The sequence below is a fragment of the Gambusia affinis genome, linkage group LG06, assembly GCF_019740435.1.
Source record: "Gambusia affinis linkage group LG06, SWU_Gaff_1.0, whole genome shotgun sequence".
Lineage (NCBI taxonomy): Eukaryota > Metazoa > Chordata > Actinopteri > Cyprinodontiformes > Poeciliidae > Gambusia > Gambusia affinis.
The window spans coordinates 8349801-8367680 of record NC_057873.1 but is presented as its reverse complement, the minus strand read 5'-3'; the positions used below and the strand labels follow the sequence as shown (position 1 = coordinate 8367680).

The 17880-nt window shown below is 36.1% G+C and overlaps 1 protein-coding gene across 4 annotated transcripts in view; it reads left to right on the top strand.

The window, feature by feature from the left end:
• The window catches only part of nbeab (neurobeachin b), a 210987-nt gene that overhangs the window by 70610 nt on the left and 122497 nt on the right, over positions 1-17880 (top strand). For 3 of the 4 annotated variants that reach the window (XM_044120829.1, XM_044120830.1, XM_044120828.1), the window contains exons 13-22: positions 110-278; positions 5450-5529; positions 6587-6649; positions 7331-7428; positions 7820-7912; positions 10150-10258; positions 10349-10430; positions 10527-10650; positions 11368-11560; positions 11694-12653. In XM_044120829.1, coding sequence (XP_043976764.1) covers positions 110-278; positions 5450-5529; positions 6587-6649; positions 7331-7428; positions 7820-7912; positions 10150-10258; positions 10349-10430; positions 10527-10650; positions 11368-11560; positions 11694-12653 — 1971 coding nt within the window. Of the gene's footprint in view, positions 1-109; positions 279-5449; positions 5530-6586; positions 6650-7330; positions 7429-7819; positions 7913-10149; positions 10259-10348; positions 10431-10526; positions 10651-11367; positions 11561-11693; positions 12654-13529; positions 13596-17880 lie in introns of all 4 variants that reach the window. The other variant, XM_044120827.1, reaches the window with a different exon arrangement.

Below are 17880 nucleotides of genomic sequence, written 5' to 3'. Positions count from 1 at the left end.
CCTGTTATTTTCCACTCCTTGTTTAATTGATGAAGCTGTTATGTGCCTTTAATAATTATTTCACTGTCCTGTTGGTAATATGAATATATATATGTTTTTCTCATTCCAGGTTCAGCTTTCATTATATACATACCTTTCTGCTGAGTTCATTGGCACAGCTACCATCTACAACACAATCCGTCGGGTTGGTACAGTCCTTCAGCTCATGCATATGCTGAAATACTATTACTGGGCCTCCAATCCCACAGACAGTAGTGGCATCACTCCAAAGGGATTAGGTGAGCATATTTAATTTTTATTCATCTGGATGTTGAGTTTCTTTTTTTATTTTTGCAATAACCATAATTAGATTTTTTTTACGGGTTGTTGTAGGCTTCTCATCTATCTCGGGATAAATCCAAAATACCCTTGGAATTTTAGTAAGGAAATCGCTGGGAGTGAACCACTAACTACTAGTATTGTATGCAATTACAACCCTGTTATCAAAGTGACGACAGAAATTGAAGCAGCTCCACCACTTTTTAAATGACTCGTCTCCACACAGAAAGGTTTGTCTGTCAGCTGTTGGGACTGTGGCCAAGAGATGGCAGTTTAGGTAGACACACTATATCATCTATTGTCATCCCGGTAAGGTGCTTGCTGTGGGTGTTAAGTCTATGAAACGTGGCCCAGTCTACTGACTGGCACACTAAGTCTGTGAAACAGCACATCACCAAGCGGGCTGTAAAGGAAAAGAAAGTGTCCTTGAACTGTCATTTCCTTTTTGCTATCCATTATTCTTTTCAGAAACTACCTGCTTTCTAATATAGGGGCTGTTTTATATTGGTTTCGAGACCCCACTTTATGCTGCACCAAGGCCCAATAAAATTTACGTGCTGAAGGTTGGAGCTTGACAGCATTGATGTAATACTCTTCACACAATCAAAGGTCAGTTAATTCAAAAGAGATTTTTTTTTTCTATGCCTCTGCTTCAATTGTTCCTACAGGTAATTTTCATTTGTATTAATACCACAGATAGATAAATGAATCCCAGAGTGTAGGTACTGGGAGAATATTGCAGATCCTTTTATGAACTTCATTCTTCTTCTGATTTTTTGTAATGGGATCATAATGAATTGCCTTCTGATAGTTGTATTATTCCTAAGCTTAGTTTACAAGAGGTTAGTTTGACTTGCGGATTCCACTGGGCCTTCATCTTTACTTCTCATCTCTCCAATCAGATGTTTAACCTACTGAATTGTTTTCAGTGTGGAGAAGCATCAACCAGTTTTTCAATTTTGACAGGTTGAGATTTTATTTTATTTTTTTCAACAGTGAAGTACTATTTTGCTGATATAGGCGGTAGTTTTAAGTCAACACAACACAAAGGAATCACATGACCACTAGCATTTATATATCAGTATATTCCTCTAATCTTCATCCATTTTAATTACAGCAAAAATTGTTTTGTTGAAAAAAATACATGGTGATTGTTGTGGTTTTTTAGAATTTGTATCTAAGATCAGAGCTGATCAAGGGAAATGATTCAGTTCCACTCTATCTCATTTACTTGTGCATCACTGATGATAGTGCACCACTGTCACTTATGCTGTATGATATCCAAGAATGATTTGTAAAATAGAAAAAAAACTAATGCTTTATAGAAAAACTGGACAGGATGCATTATTCAGAAGATTGTACGTTATCAGTGTGTGTATTAATAACGTGTGCATAAGTCACAGTCAAATTGGACTATTTTACCAAATCAACATTGGTAAAATAGAAGGAAGTATGCTTTAAAAAAATAAATTGCTTGTCTTTTCCAATATTATGTTCCAATATTATGTTGCAGATTCCTTGCTTTTATCATTATTAAATATTATGAGTGAAAATCATTCATGTGTGTAAAGCCTAGAGATAGAGTAAGACCTCTGGATTGTTTTGATCCATGAGTAATGGGCCAGGGTTTATTATATTGGTATAAATGACTGAATACATCAGTGAGGGTATTTTGTCAGCAATATGCATGCATTGAAATAAAACTCAGAACAAGGTAAGAAGTTGTAAAAGTTTGTGTAAGAAAGTATATCCCTATTGAATTAAAAGTTGACAACACTTACCGGTATTTGTCTGATTTTCTTTTTAATTCCAAAGACATGTAAACATTTGCCCATCCCAAATTATGCTACCCATTTGTTAATCACAAATGTCCATTAAGCTCCCTTTTCTCTTCTCCAAATGAAGACCTTTCAATAGAAGACAAATTACACCTCTGATTTTAAAGGAAGGCGAAATGAACTACAGCTGGGGATGCATCTTAAAATGGATCACATTCATGGTGTACATTAGTCTCAGGCTGCCTGGATTCATTTGTCTTTGCTTGCCTGGGCCTTTCACTTTTTCTCTCTGTCCTTCTGAACAGAGGAATGACCAAACAAACACAAAAGTAAAAAAAAAAAAAAGAAGAGAACCAAGCAGATAATGAAGTATTGAGTTATGGGACACAGAGAGAACATTTAAAACAGATCTCACTAGCTACATGTTCTTTATCTCAAGTCAAATCCTCTTTAGTTTCTTGTGTTTTTACAGGTCTTAAGAGAGAGTGCTCTCATATTAAAGCCATGTATCATTCAGTTATAGTACAGAATCTGTCCCAGCTGTCGGGCAGATGCTCAGTTTCTCTTAGACTTGAATCCACAGCCAACATATTAGCTTTTTCCTCTCTTATCTATTCAGTCTCTGTGCTGGCTTCATTTTTTACCAAATGGTGTATAATGAGGTGGGCAGCAAAGCTTCTTGGCCAGTCAGCATGTCCAGTTCAAGCTTGTTTTGTCTCTCATTTAATGACAGATCATTAACAGAGATAATGGACTTTAGACGTTTTGGGTTCTTAGATAATGGAGCCTCCTTCACTGTGCAGATCTAAAAAACACCACCATTGGAAAGAATAACTATTTCTCTTCAGAAAACAAAACATTCATCATGTCATGTTCTGTGGTCCATTACAAAGTCCAAATGGGCAAGTTTGTGTGGTGAAAGGAGAACAAAACGGCTCTGTTCACTTCCTTCTCTTTAGTTTTGCCATTGCCAAAACTAATGACAGACTATAATTCTACAACAGTTTAGAAAAATGACATCATTATTCACAACTTCTCCTTCTATTCGCTGATTGGCTGAAGATCTACCAGGAGAATCCAAGTCAATAGGAGAATGCCCAGATTGTGCTGTGAAGTGAGATTAGAATCAAAGCAGAATTGCAGAGGAAGGAAATAGAGACCAGACTTTTGCGGGGGTTGTTAGGCCCTATTTTCCAAATGGTTGACCTTTAGGGCACAGAGACACTCAAACTTCAATGTTTGAGCCTAGAATTTGCTCATGAGAACTCCATAACGTCTCTCAGTTACATGCAGGATGTGTTTTAAAAATTGTGTTTTCAACAAGAAAGTATGGCAGTCCACTGCTGACAAGAGTAGTATAGTGCTTATTATGCTTTAGGACTCATCTGAATTGTTAGTGACTGTTAATGAGGCAAAAAAACTAAAGCCTCTCTTTGATACATCTTTCTTTGTCCACCATGACTATAGTTTACTAGGGGAATGTTCACAAATATTAGACTGCAGTGAAAATGGTGGGTGTCTAGAAGTGTCTGTGCTCTTTGATTTTATTTTTTGTTTTGTTTTGTCACTTCATATGCTAATGCTTAAAAGTTGAATGCCTGAATGTAAAATTCCTCTCATAAATGGCCTGGATGTGAGCAGATTTAAAATAGCACTAGAGTTTTTTTCTGTACATTATCACAATATGACTAAAACGCTCATACCCACAACTGTCAACAAAATGCATGTACCATTACACTCCAGCCGAATACCTGCTAATGCTGCTTCAAATGTAAAAACAAGGATTTCTGTTACCAAGGACACAGGGAGGTATTCTGTAATAAATCCTTTTTATGTGGAAAGGTTTGTACAACTATAACGGACGCATGTTATTGTCTTGACTTTATTATCATTCATAAGCTGCAATAAAATTCCAGCAATAATCACATGGACATAAATTGTTTTTCAATAAACTCATTCTTCTTGTGCCTTTGGGACGCAGGAATTAAAGCAGTCTGTGAATGAGAAACAAGGGCCATGGTGAGCATAATTGGTTGTGAATAACTTAGATGTGGTGGCTGTGGTAATAATGTTCTTATCATTCCTTTTATGTTCAGCTCTATTCCTTCGGTGGAGTTTCCTCTCTCCTGCTATTAATCAGTGTCGGGATGCAGAGGCACTTACCTTCCTCCCCCTTCCTCAGGGAGCCTCATCATTGATTACATTGACTGGCTGAAGTAGCAGGATGGTCAGGTGTCTGCTGCCATTATATCGGTTCCCATTTCAAATAAACATGTGTTCAGCCAAGGCAGAGGTTGGAGTTTATCAGTGCAGGGAAGAAGAGGGGGGAACATTGGGCAAAGTGACCAATTTTCTCTGAACTTCCTCTTGTTATTGTATTTAACCCTGCTGGTGCTATATAATAGCGTCGTAGTGGCAGAGGATCTTCTCTGTCCAAGTGCTTTGCTTTTTGCACGGGATAAACAACAAATGGGTTAACACAACTGAAACTTTGACAAACCTTTAACGTAACAGCAGGAGTTCTGCTAGCAGAACAAGGTCAGTGCATTATATGTATTGCGATTTCTGTTGTGTCCTAATGAATACTCTTGGGTTTTATTGATCTGGCTGTAGCTGCAGCTTATTAACTCTGTGCACATAAAAACAGGCCTGGCTAAAAACCAGGGAATTTTAAATAAAATCTAATATAAAAAATAGATTATTGTGCCAAACAGATCTCTGACATGGTGATAAATCAATGTATCCTGAGATTCCTCTCAATTTTCACAAGATGTATACTCCTGGTCACAAAATTCATCAGATATTGTTAATTTTGGTGGATATATTATAAAGAGATGGGAAATAAATTACAATATGAGGTTATTGTCAGAATGCCAAAGTGATTTCAAGTTGTCAGAGGAATTCAGTGCTGTTATAATGTGTTGCTGTCCTGTTTGATGGCAATTTGTGAATAAGGTGACCTTAAGCTGGCAGCCTGGACCCCATGTTGCGGCCAAGGTTACTTGGGAGACTGAGTTTAGACGCAGCAGGAAATGATGGATACATTTGGAAGGAATATTGCAGATGAACCTTTCCTTTCCAGCTTGTTGAGTTCATTGCAATTCTACAAAATCCTCTCTTTTATCAAAAAATAACTATATATATATATATATAAACTACTATGTTGCTGTTGAAATCAGTTAAAACCTAAGCTTATACACCCAAGGTTTTAGAGCCTTCAGGTTGTCAATTTTCTCACATGCTCAAAGAAAACTCAGAAACAAGACTTAAAAATAGACAGCAGAAGAAAGATAATATCTGCTTTTCTTTCTTATCCTTGCTTCATTCTTTTTTTTTTCTTTTTAAAACCACAGATGGGCCGAGGCCGACCCAGAAAGAGATCATCTCTCTACGGGCGTTCATGCTTCTCTTCCTCAAACAACTCATTCTGAAGGTATATCCCACCTGTCTTCATACATCAGATTCCCTACATGACTGCACTGAGAAAATCTAGAGATTTTGCCTTTATCCTTTGAAATGGTCTGCTGTTGTGCTCCTTAAATAGTTAGCTGTGCTGAAAAGGGGATCTTTTTGTGTATATCTTAAAGTTAAATATTAAGACCGTCTGAATTCCAGTATAACGTGAGGTTTTTGCTCTTTGCACTGTTTTTGCATATATTAACTTCAACAGGATTTTTTTTGTCCCGATAGATTTATGTAATTTAAAAATAAGACTCAACCATTGGTTTCATTTGTTTTTGAAGCTATGTTTGAATCAACCCATGAAGCCACAGTTTTCAACAAGCTAGATCTTACTGAAGGTGTTTCAAACCAAATTTCTTTAAGTGGTATTCTACTGTTGGTATGCTGATTTTAATGTGATTGCAGTTAATTGTGTGCAGACAGAACTTACAAGAAAAGTTGGTGGTTCTAAAATTTAATGAGCATTGTGAAGCTAAATACATAAGATCTGTCTGTGTACACCGGAGTCCAGCTAGCAGGATAGAATAGGTCACATGACAGACAGACAGCCCTCAAAACTACATTATCTCTCTCATTGTGAATGTCAGTAAAGTCTGGTAAAGTCGGGATTCTAAGTAGATTGTATGCACAAGCTGTATAGTGGAATCTTATGAGCCAATCCAAAGGCAACCGTTCAAAATTGTTAAAAACTGGACCCCTAAAAGTGTCTGCTGGCGTTTGGGCTGGCATAATTACTAGCATCCAAACAGATTGTTCCAGCATAAACAATCTGTTCGGATATTTGTTCCACTACAATACATTTCAGAAACATTTCATTCTCTGTTTCACTAGAGAATAAAAAACAGCTGGAAAACCCAGTTAAATCTTAGTGAGAATTCACGACATGGAAATTTTCTTTATCAAAAAACATCGGAAAAAAGAAAATAACCAGCACCTGAAACGCTTGTTTCAGATTATTAGTGTACATGTCTTTCATGCTTTCTTCCCTTCTGAATGATTCAATGCGTTATTATTTTGTTTTCTCTTAGGATCGGGGTGTGAAGGAGGATGAATTGCAGAGCATCCTCAACTATTTGCTAACAATGCAGGAGGTACACATCTCTTTCCATCCTCCAAGGGAATTCACTCAGTGATGTTATGCCACTCTCCTGCTCTTCACTGCATTGTCACAAATCCTCCTCAGAATTTTTCTTCGATCAGCAATTTGTTTTAACTAGCAACTCAATTTTTGTCTGCAATGCACAAGTCCAACTATTCTCCATTAGCTGATGTGGGGTAAGGAGTCTGCAACTACTTGTTGTAAAACTGCAATTCCCTTATTTTTTTTGGACCTCTACAGATTAGGGGCTTTCTTAATCCCCAGGACCTCTAATGATAAGGGGATTAGGAAAGCATTTGTCTGCCCAGAACATGAAAACTGCAACCTACCTCTAGAGCTAAAGCCATGAGGTAGAGATCTTTCCAGATTACCAGGTGGTGAAGTGCAGGCCACAAAAAGCAAGATATTTTTGGAGTTTGGTTCATTTTCTGACTGGTGACAATTAGGATTCAATCTTCCAACTGAACTGGAAACCTAAGAAATGTATTTAACTACTTATGTTGCTTCTGCAACTCTACATGTATACTGGGATATCTGTGGGCAAATTCACAATTGCTGGAGGATGATGCATTTCCATTAAAAAAAAAACTCTCAAACTGCATTTCCACTCTTTAACTTCTGTTTTCTTTACTGTTTCTGTCTCTTCTGTGTTTCTGTAATGGTGTGCCTACAGGATGAAAACCTGCATGATGTGTTGCAGTTGGTGGTAGCTCTCATGTCTGAGCATCCAGCTTCTATGATCCCTGCTTTTGACCAGAGAAATGGAATACGGTGAGGAGTGTACAAAACATACGATTAAGGCACAAATGGTGATTTCATGACAGAACACAATATACCTCACTGCACAACATTACTGTCTGTTCAATAAATGAATAAAAATAATCAGCAGGACATAAAAGTACATAAAACAATGAGATTGCAATATTAAATTGTCAAATTTGCCTTATGTTAGCTGTGAAGTTGCAGATACATACATTAAAATGACTTTGGTTTCTTCAAAAGAAAAGATTACTGATTTTATCCAGACCTCCAAATATGCAAATTTGTTCCAAAAGAAAGAGGCTGTCAGCCAGCCAGTGAAGTGCCTCTTCATCAATGGGACTACAGTTAATTCTCTGAAGACCATGCTTCTTGGTTAATTTGCATCATGTGTCTATTCCAGGGTAGTCTACAAGCTCTTGGCCTCTAAGAGTGAAAATATTCGTGTACAATCCCTCAAAGTACTTGGATATTTTCTGAAGCACTTGGGACACAAGTAAGTAACCAATTCCATTTGCTATGATTTAGATCAGCAATATTTTGCTTCTCTTATGATAAATAATTTACATGAATTGAAATTGGTATACAGTATATGTTTATAACCTTGCTTTCATCAAAATGTATGCAAGGGTATATTAGAATGTTGTGTATCATAAAGTTGGCCTTAAAATTTTATTCAACGGAAAAAATTCCAGTGAAAATCTGCCTTGATGCCAGTTTTGCGAAATGGGGTGCTCCACTTTTCAGAATAGCCTCAGATTCTACAAAATAGTGTCTAACGGGGAGGAGGAGCAGCAATAATCTTTCATTCAGGCTTATTGATTACGCCCAGGTCAGTTATTTATTGCACTTTATTTGAATATCTAATCTTGAGGTTTACTTATCTAATTTTTTCGCCACAATAAGTTTTTCTTGCTTTAGTTTTGTATTGCAACTTTTAGATCAGATCTCAGACTTGATTTCTGATTTAGTGGTAAATAATGCTAAACTCATCATAGGGTGGATTGTAGCATTCACATAGACCCTGATGGCCATAGCCTAGATATTTAATGTCCTAATCTCTCCTGTCAACGCATACTTGATTATATTGACACAAAGTCAGTATTCTTAAAATCCTATCTGACTATTAAAAAAACTTGTTTTTTATTTAATTGCTTATACCACAACTGAGATAAAATTTTGTTGATAAAGTAGATTTTCATCTGACAATACCACAGCAACTTTTAAAGAATCTGTACATGTTTACGGTTTCCTTTTGTATTGCAAAACACGACAGCAGTGTGTAGCAACCTAATTTCAACCCAATAACAAATTGTTTTATTGATAGTCGACATTCAGCCGACATGTTTGCTTTAAAGGAGCAAGTCAAAGAGTCAAACTAAAATCTGTGAGGTTTGCTTAGGTAACCTTATTTCAACTGCCATTATAAACTCAACTTGAATTTAATGTACTATGACTTGGATGCAATTAGGATGTATATAATTAATTTTGAATGTGCATAAGTGGATTCTTTTACAATGATTAGAGTATTTATTTGTGGACATGAGTTGATCTTGTTTGTCTCCTGAAGTGAAGTCTTTGCATCATGCCGTTACTCGTTAATTAGCATGAGGCCCAAGATCCAGTTAAGAAGAAAAAAATACAAAAATGTTAGTACATCATGTCTAGAGAGATAATAAGAAACTCTTTTGGATGGACGGTTTACAGTTTTAAATGCAGGTTGCAGGGTGAGCAGAGAGGATAAATGGTGATGCTGTGCTCACAGCAGTGGCGTGCCAGGGAGTGGTAATGCCGAATGTGAAATAAGGTTAGGCATAAGGCCAAGTTATGCTTCTGCAGGCAGAAAAAAACAACAACTTGTAAATCTCAACTCTTTCCCACAGTATTTTATTTCCAGGTTGTTTTTGCAGACAAGTGTGTAAATCGTACTGTTTGGGTACCAATGATACAATGTTTACGCTTGGTTGAGAAGTCATTTTAAATCAAACACTTTGTATCTGTATACTACTTGGTTTTGGAAGCCATGTAAAGAGGAAAGTCACATAGTTTTAAATTTTGGTCAAATTTATGCTTCTTTCTTTCTTCTCTGCAAATACAAACATTGGAATTAATACAAACAATTTTTTTACATAAAATTTAAGAACAAAGTCTTCAGTGGTTTGTAACTAAATTGCCTTCATCCAGTTCAGTGGAAATATATTCTGTCAGGAAAAATCTTGACATTGTGTATAGTATCTCATGAAAGCAAAGCCAGTCTTTTTCTCTTCATTCTTTTAACATTTGTGCTTTACAGTTCAGTAGGCAATACATCATCAGTCTGCTCTCATTTCAAATTTCCATTTTTATGCAGCTGAAAGAAATGGTGCTCTTTTTCTAAGTGCCCAATTTCCAAGCTTTACAACGTGAAAGAAAAAAAAAAAGTCGAACAAAGAAGCACTGGCTGACAGCATTTCTTATTCAGTTTGTCACTGTTGAACCTATTCACCTGTAGTATGCCTCGGTATCTTGAGCCACTCCTGGTGACAGGCTAACTTCTTTATCCTATACACCTCCGACAAAATTCACCCAATTTATGACAGCAGGCGGTTTTCCTGACACTTGTCTCTAGAGCCTGGCTCCCTGTGGATGAGCATAGGGAGGCAAGCTGATGGCACTCACTGATTTGAGTGGCTTAGGAAGTTCCAAACACACCACTTCACCGTTTTGTGTGTGTGCGTGTGTGTGTATTAACAGAAGGAAGGTGGAAATCATGCACACACACAGCCTTTTTACTCTTCTGGGCGAGAGGCTTATGCTGCACACCAACACTGTGTCTGTTACAACTTACAACACCCTTTATGAGGTAACTGCATTGTTTGTTTTTCCCATAAATGCTCAATTATTATGAACTGTTTGAGTGTGATGGAAATCTTTTCACTGCTCCTCATCCCAGATTTTGACAGAGCAGGTGTGCACACAGGTAGTTCACAAACCTCATCCTGAGCCTGACTCCACTGTCAAGATTCAGAATCCAAGTAAGCCTGCTTGATGTCAAGTTGCTCTGCCTTCCACAGTAATTGATTGCTGGAATTAACAGTGTGTATTTCTTTTTATAAATGTATTTTTTTCAGTGATTCTCAAGGTTGTAGCAAATTTACTAAAGAGCTCCACCCCCGGCACAGAACTGATGGAGGTTCGGCGGCTCTTCCTTTCAGATATGATCAAACTCTTCAGCAGCAGTCGAGACAACAGACGGCAAGTAGACTAAGACCACATTTTTCTCACTTGCTTTTTTAAATATCTGACAGTTCAATGAATGAATCCAGGAGAAAAGGCAGAGAATCCATGAAACCTGTATATAATTACCCTGTAAGAGAAGAAAGTATCTATAGTCATGACATATATGAAAGTCATGACTATGACCCCTTGTCAGGGGAAATATGACAAGACGTATTTTTGTTTTTGGTACTAGATTTTTAATTGGTTGTCAAACTTTTATGTAATTTGTCTAATAAATATATTCAATGTTTCTAACTACTGAGGTATCAACAAAAGCTGACGCTCAGCTTTTATAGGGATCAAATTGTAGTGTGCCATTAAAAAGGAAATAGATTCAGAGAAATAGACTGAAACAAAATTCAAATGAACAAATTTCATTATGAAACCTATTTTGGTAATTTAAAATGCCAAAATATGTTCAGTTACTGAAGGAAACGAAGAATCACACTTCAACCTCACAAAACCTTGTACTAGGACGTTGAAGGTGTGAAGTTCATAGGGCTACATTAAACTATGTAATTTAAATAGTCTAATATCAGGTTAAGGCAAGAAGACTCTACCATACAGAAGCTGACAAGTTTGTTGGCATAACTCTTTTATAAAGTATTATCTAATATTTACTAGGCATAAACTTGTTAATGTTTTATCCAGTTTACATGAAGCAGATTTGTTTTCACTGTTTGAATTTTACAGGTGTCTGTTGCAGTGCTCTGTATGGCAAGACTGGATGTTTTCTCTCGGCTACATTAACCCCAAAAACTCAGAAGAACAGAAAATGACTGAGATGATGTACAACATATTCCGTATTCTGCTTTATCATGCCATTAAGTATGAATGGGGAGGATGGCGTGTGTGGGTGGACACTCTCTCTATAGCCCACTCTAAGGTGAGTGCAGCACAAAAGAGAGAAACACTGACCTCTGCTGCTGAGGCAGACCTTTTAAGTAATCTGCCAACTATTTAAATAATATTTAGAGGACAGTATATCCTATATGTATTTCATAAAATTTTCTCTGCAGGTGACGTATGAGGCGCACAAAGAATATTTAGCAAAGATGTATGAAGAGTACCAACGTCAGGAGGAGGAAAACATAAAGAAAGGAAAGAAGGGTTTGGTCAGCACCATCTGTGGTCTCTCTGCTCAGACCTCAAACATCAAAGGTGTGATTGAGATTGGAGAAATTGATGATCATTCCCAGACCCCCGACAGCGAGGCAGACTATGAGAGTGCCGATTCGCGCAACCTGCTGACTGAAGGGAAGGGGTCTGAGGGCGACTTCGGGGGATCTAAGAATACATTAGATGGGGTCAGAGTTGCAGTTCATGACCTTCTTGTGGACATCAAAGCTGAAAAGGTGGAAGCTACAGAGGTGAAGATGGATGATACAGAGCTGTCTTCTGAGACAGTGGGAGTATCTGAGAACAGGCCTATGGTTGAGGTGGATTCTCTGTTGGATAATGTCTACTGTGCCGTTGTGAGGAAGCTCGACAATAATGTTAGCAGTATGTTGATGCCAAAGGGCAGTATGAATGACCAGAATGCTGCCCCTCTCATTACACTGGATGATGAGAAGGACGACATCCCTCACAGTAACAATTTCCTGTTTGGCAAGGTGACGGGCAGCATTGAGGACAATCTCCTACCGGATCTGAACCTAGCTGAGCCTCTGGTCCTGCCGAGTTCAGAGCTTCCCGATCACACTGGATCCAAGGATGAAATTGGCCTTCTGGCTCACATGACAGGCAGCTCCTTACCCAACATCTTGGTAAAGGAGGAGTTTGAACTCATGAACTCAGAAACTGAAGGCTTTTCCAAAATCCTGCAGACCTCTGATGGTTCAACAGAATTTGAAGGGGAATTGCTGGCTGATAAGACAAATGGTGCAGTAGAGACAAGGAGCAACGCCTCTGAGACTGCAAGGTCAGATGATGGCAAAGACAAGGAGATGAAAAAGATTCAGACAACAGCCACAACACAGGTTAGTCTTGTCCTGTATTTAAGTCACACAAAAAACATTTAATTTACAGATTTGTTCTAAAATGATGGAAGCTGAACATTACCAACCATTGAAATAATGCCATGTGGTAGAATCCCTTAAGCCCTTCTCCCACAAAAAACAGACCCAACAGTAATGATGCTGATTCATTCTAATGCAGTACTTAATTGAAAGGGGATATTTGAAATGATAGCTGTGTGGAGTTTGAGGTCATTCATGCTATAAACAAAAACAAATGTTTCCTGAGTCCATAGTGATGGTCTATATAGTTTTGAAAATACAAGTAAAATGGGTCATTTAAGATGTTGAAGAACAATGTAATTTGATTAAAATTGATTGGTTAATTGATTGTTACACTACACTAACAAAACCTGCAGTTGGAAGGATTACATTAAGGACTTTCCAGAAGTTATGCAGCTTACCTCTTAGAACTTTGTTCTTGTTCCTGCCACCTCAAGTAAAATACAGATTTATCTGCTCTTCCGCATTATGTATAGGTAGTATTCTCATCTCCTACCGTGTAAAGAAGCAAACTGAAAAATAGTCTCATAATTCACAAATGCATAGGACAAGATCCGCAAATGCACAGGATGAGATCCACACTTGTATTTTTGATGCAAACATAAATATATATTGATTTACAAGCTGCTACTGGCCTGAGTTGTGCTGCATTTGTGTGTGAATTTTGAGACTCCAATGACGTCCCAATACACAAATGTCTTTTTTTAATAAATGGTCTATTTGATTGGATGATCAGCAACCAATCAGATAGCTTCCTTGTTTCAGCCAATCATATGAGCAGACCCCCACGTTGGGGTACCTTATGTTTCAGCCAATCACATTAACCCATTCCAACAGGCTGTAGCCATGTCGAAGCACAGACAGTTTAGACCTCAGCCTGGCTTTGGCAGCGACAGAGGAGCGGTAAGTGGGATATCTATCTTAACATATTTAGCTGTTTATCCCCATATTATGATTATTAATATTAAGCAATTTAATTGTGCAACTATCAACACTAGCTAGCGATCTTAGTGAGAAAGCTGTGCTACTGAACTATGCTAGCGCTTCTGCATGATAAAGGCGCCAGGCTAGCGTCTTTCTATATAGTTGAATTTATTCAAGATAACAATAGCCTTTGTAGATGTGTGTAAATTGTTATAAAGCCCTGGTTTTTTTTATTGATAAATTATAGCAAAGTAATAATTAACTTAAGTCACGCTTTTCAGAAACAAGAAGTGATGTTTATATATATATATATATATAACTTATAGTTCAGGGGTGTGTACATCCCTGGATATAATAAAAGAAATTAACTGACAGCAAGTGATTAAAAGAAAATATTTATTTCTTTGCCTCCCTCAGGAATCACTTAGGCATGAAATCCTTCAGATTGTGAGAACAATTCCTGCATCCTGTGAAAGAATGTGATCCACCAAGACTTTGTCCTCCATAGAACATGTCAATTTTAAAGGATTCCCAGACCTTTCGAGATTTTCAACTTGAGGTTTTTATACATGTAGTTTGTTTTGAACATTTTAATAAACAACTGATGTACTGCTTTAAATATAATTCCTGATTTTTTTAAACATTAACATTAATTACTTTAAACAAATAGCTACATCAACCAGGGCAATCAGACTGAAAATGTTCTTGTTTTTACAATTGTATAAACTTTAATATTTTTCAAGGTAACAATAATTAAACATTTTTACTAAACCTGCCTAATGGACCTTACCAGAGGGGCCGCTTTTTATTGGGTGATACCCATTCTATGTAGTAGGCTGCTTCCCATTAGCCAAGTATAGCATAATGGCAGTACAGATACAACTTCTACACCTTGAAGCCTGTTTGCTACACAGTCTTACGTTAGCTAAACAGATCAATATGCAATGTGTAGTGTATCTGACATACACTAAAGATTTTATTTTAGTAAAAAAGGCTTTGGACTAAACTGTTACTCGTGTTAGCCACTAGCACTAAGTACAGCTAGTCAATCAACCATGGCTGTGTTCATGAAAGTGCTGATTAATAATCGACAAATAAACATCAAGCCTGGAAACTTGATATTGTAACGGACTGAATGCTATGTTTTTAACGTAATCTTTGCTGGGGGTGCAGGCGATTGCCACAGTAACAGGTGTGCTTAAACTACAAAGAGTTGTTGTAAATGGTGATGACTGATCTACAGAACTTATCCATATTAGAAACAAACATTAAAAACAAAGTAATTCTCAACAAAAAAGAAAAAAAACATCTCAGTAGATGTAGGAAATGCCTGAGCATCAATGTGATTCAGAAGTAATGAATTATTAAGTGATATAATTTTACAAAAGTGACTGACTAGAAGCTGATGACGTGTGAGCCTACACCAGAACTTCTGGAGGTCAGAGCCATCACCAAATCCTGGTACAAGTCCTGCAGGTTTAGTAGCGGCTGTTTACTCAATAGCACGTGGAGAGTCACTAACATGTTGATCAACATGGACTTATTCCATTCAGTATGTTAAAATAAGTGTATAAGCTAAAATTTGCCAAAATGTTAATATTAGCCTAAATGCTGCCAGTGGCATGTGGGGTATAACTACCTTTTTGTCTTGCATTGACTTCCTCCATTCAGTGTGCTAAACATGGCTAATAAACAAAATAGCTGAAAAGCTTATTTTGGGGAAAAAGCTACTGCTGATGTGGGCAGTTAATGTTTGTGCTAATGGTAATGCCACAAAGTAAACATCTGATTTTTACTTTTGCAAAAGTAAAAATCAGATATTTACTTGGTTACTAGAAACTGCTAATCTCTTAGCAACAGATTAACAGCAAATATGGTTATTGTTCAAAGAACATAAGATTTCTTCTGCTCTTTGGAAACACTACTTAATCTAACACTACTTGCTACTTCACAAGAATTGTGCAGTTGGTGAATTTTGCAGAAAAGTGATTTTATTTTATTTTTTTTGTCATTGGTGGTAAATATATTATAAAACAGACATTCGACACAAAAGTAAAAATGTGATTTATACTTCGTGGCAGTTCGTTACCAGAAAAAAACGCTCATGTCTTAACACCAAGTTAATAACAAATATTGTTTATAAAACATAAGCACTTTTGCAATACTGCTTATCTGCTTAGACAGAAGAAATTTACAGTTGGTAAATTTTACAAAAATAAAAATCAGATGTTTACTTTGTGGCACTACCTGAAAACGCTCTCGTCTCTTAGCAACGGATTAACAACAAATGTTGTTATTGTTCAAAATACATAAAATTTCTTTTGCTCTTTTGAAATGCTACTTGTCTTATATAGTACTTGAGAGTTGTGGAGTTGGGGAATTTTTTAGAAAAGTGAAATTTTTATTTTTTTGTAATTGATGGTGAATACATTATAAAACAGACATTCAACACTAAAGTAAAAATATAATTTGTGCTTCGTGGCAGTTCGTTGACAGAAAAAAACGCCCATTTCAACACCAAATTAAGTTATTAACAAAAGATAAACTCTTTTGAAGTATTGTTTATTTGCTCAGAAACAAGAAATGTACAGTTGGTAAATTTAGCAAAAGTAAAAATCAGATGTTTACTTACTGACTCTTGGTTACCGGAAAACGCTCTTGTCTCTTAGCAACAGATTAACAACAAATATTGTTATTGTTCAAAAAATATAAGATTTCTTCTTCTCTTTTGAAATACTATTCATCTTTCACTACTTAACAAGAATTGTGAGTTGGTGAATTTTTCAGAAAATTAAAATTTTTTCTTTGGTCATTGGTAGTAAATATATTATAAAACAGACATTCAACGCAAATGTAAAAACCTGATTTATTCTTTCTTGCAGTTTGTTGCCAGAAAAAAACCCCCAAAATGCTTATCTCTTAATACTAAATAACAAGTAATATTATTGTTTAGCAGTATTGAAATACTGCTTGTCTGCTTAGACACAAGAAATTTACAGTTGGTAATTTACAGTTTACAAAAGTAAAAATCCGATGTTTACTTCTTGGCACTTAGTTACCAGGAAACACGTTCATCTCTTAGCAACAGATTAACAACAAACATTGTTGTTCAAAAAACATAAGATTTCTTCTGCTCTTTTTAAAAGCTGCTTGTCATAAACTATTTCAGAAGAATTTTGCAGTTGGTGAATTTTTCAGAGAAGTGAATCAATTTTTTCTGTCATTGTTTAATATATTGAACGCAAATGCACAAATCTGGTTGCCAGAAAAAAAAAAGGCTGATCTCTTAACATTAATTATTGTTTATAAAATATAAGCTCTTTTGTAATACTGCTTAGACACAAGAAATTTACAATTGGTTATTTTTTGCAAAGTAAGTATCAGATGTTTACTTCGTGGCACTTGGCCACCAGAAAATATGCTCATCTTAACAAATATTGTTGTTCGAAAAACATAAGATTTCTTCTGCTCTTTTGAAATACTATTTATCTTATACTACTTAACAAGAATTGTGCAGTTGATGAATTTTTCAGAAAAGTGAAAATACATATTTTTTGTCATTGGTGGAGAATCTATTACAAAACAGACATTCAACACATAAAAATATGATTTAAACTTCGTGGCAGTACGTTACCAGAACATAAAACGCTCATCTCTTAACACCAGGTTAATAAGTAACAATTGTTTAGAAAACATAATCCCTTTTGAAATACTGCTAGTCTGCTTAGACACAAAAAATTTATAGTTGGTAAATTTTGCAAAAGTAAAAATTTGATATTTACTTTGTGGCACTTGGTTACCCGAAAACTTTCTCGTCTCTTAGCAACAGATTAACAACAAATATTGTTATTGTTCAAAATACATAAGATATCTAATGCACTTTTGAAGTACTATTTATCTTACACTACTTAAGAAGAATTGTCAGATGGTGAATTTTTCAGAAAAGTGAAAATGTTAATTATTTTTTTTTGTGGTGAATATATGATAAAACAGACATTCAACGCAAATGTAAAAACCTGATTTATACTTCATGGCAGTTCATTACCAGGAAAAAAAAGGCTCATCTCTTAACAAATTAATTATTGTTTATAAAACATAATCTCTTTTGAAATACTGATTATCTGCTTGGACACAAGAAATTTACAGTCGGCAAGTTTTGCAAAAGTAAACATCTGATGTTTATTTTGTGGCACTTCCTTACCAGAAAACATGCTAATTTCTTAGCAACAGATTAATAACAAATATTGTTATTATTCAAAAATAT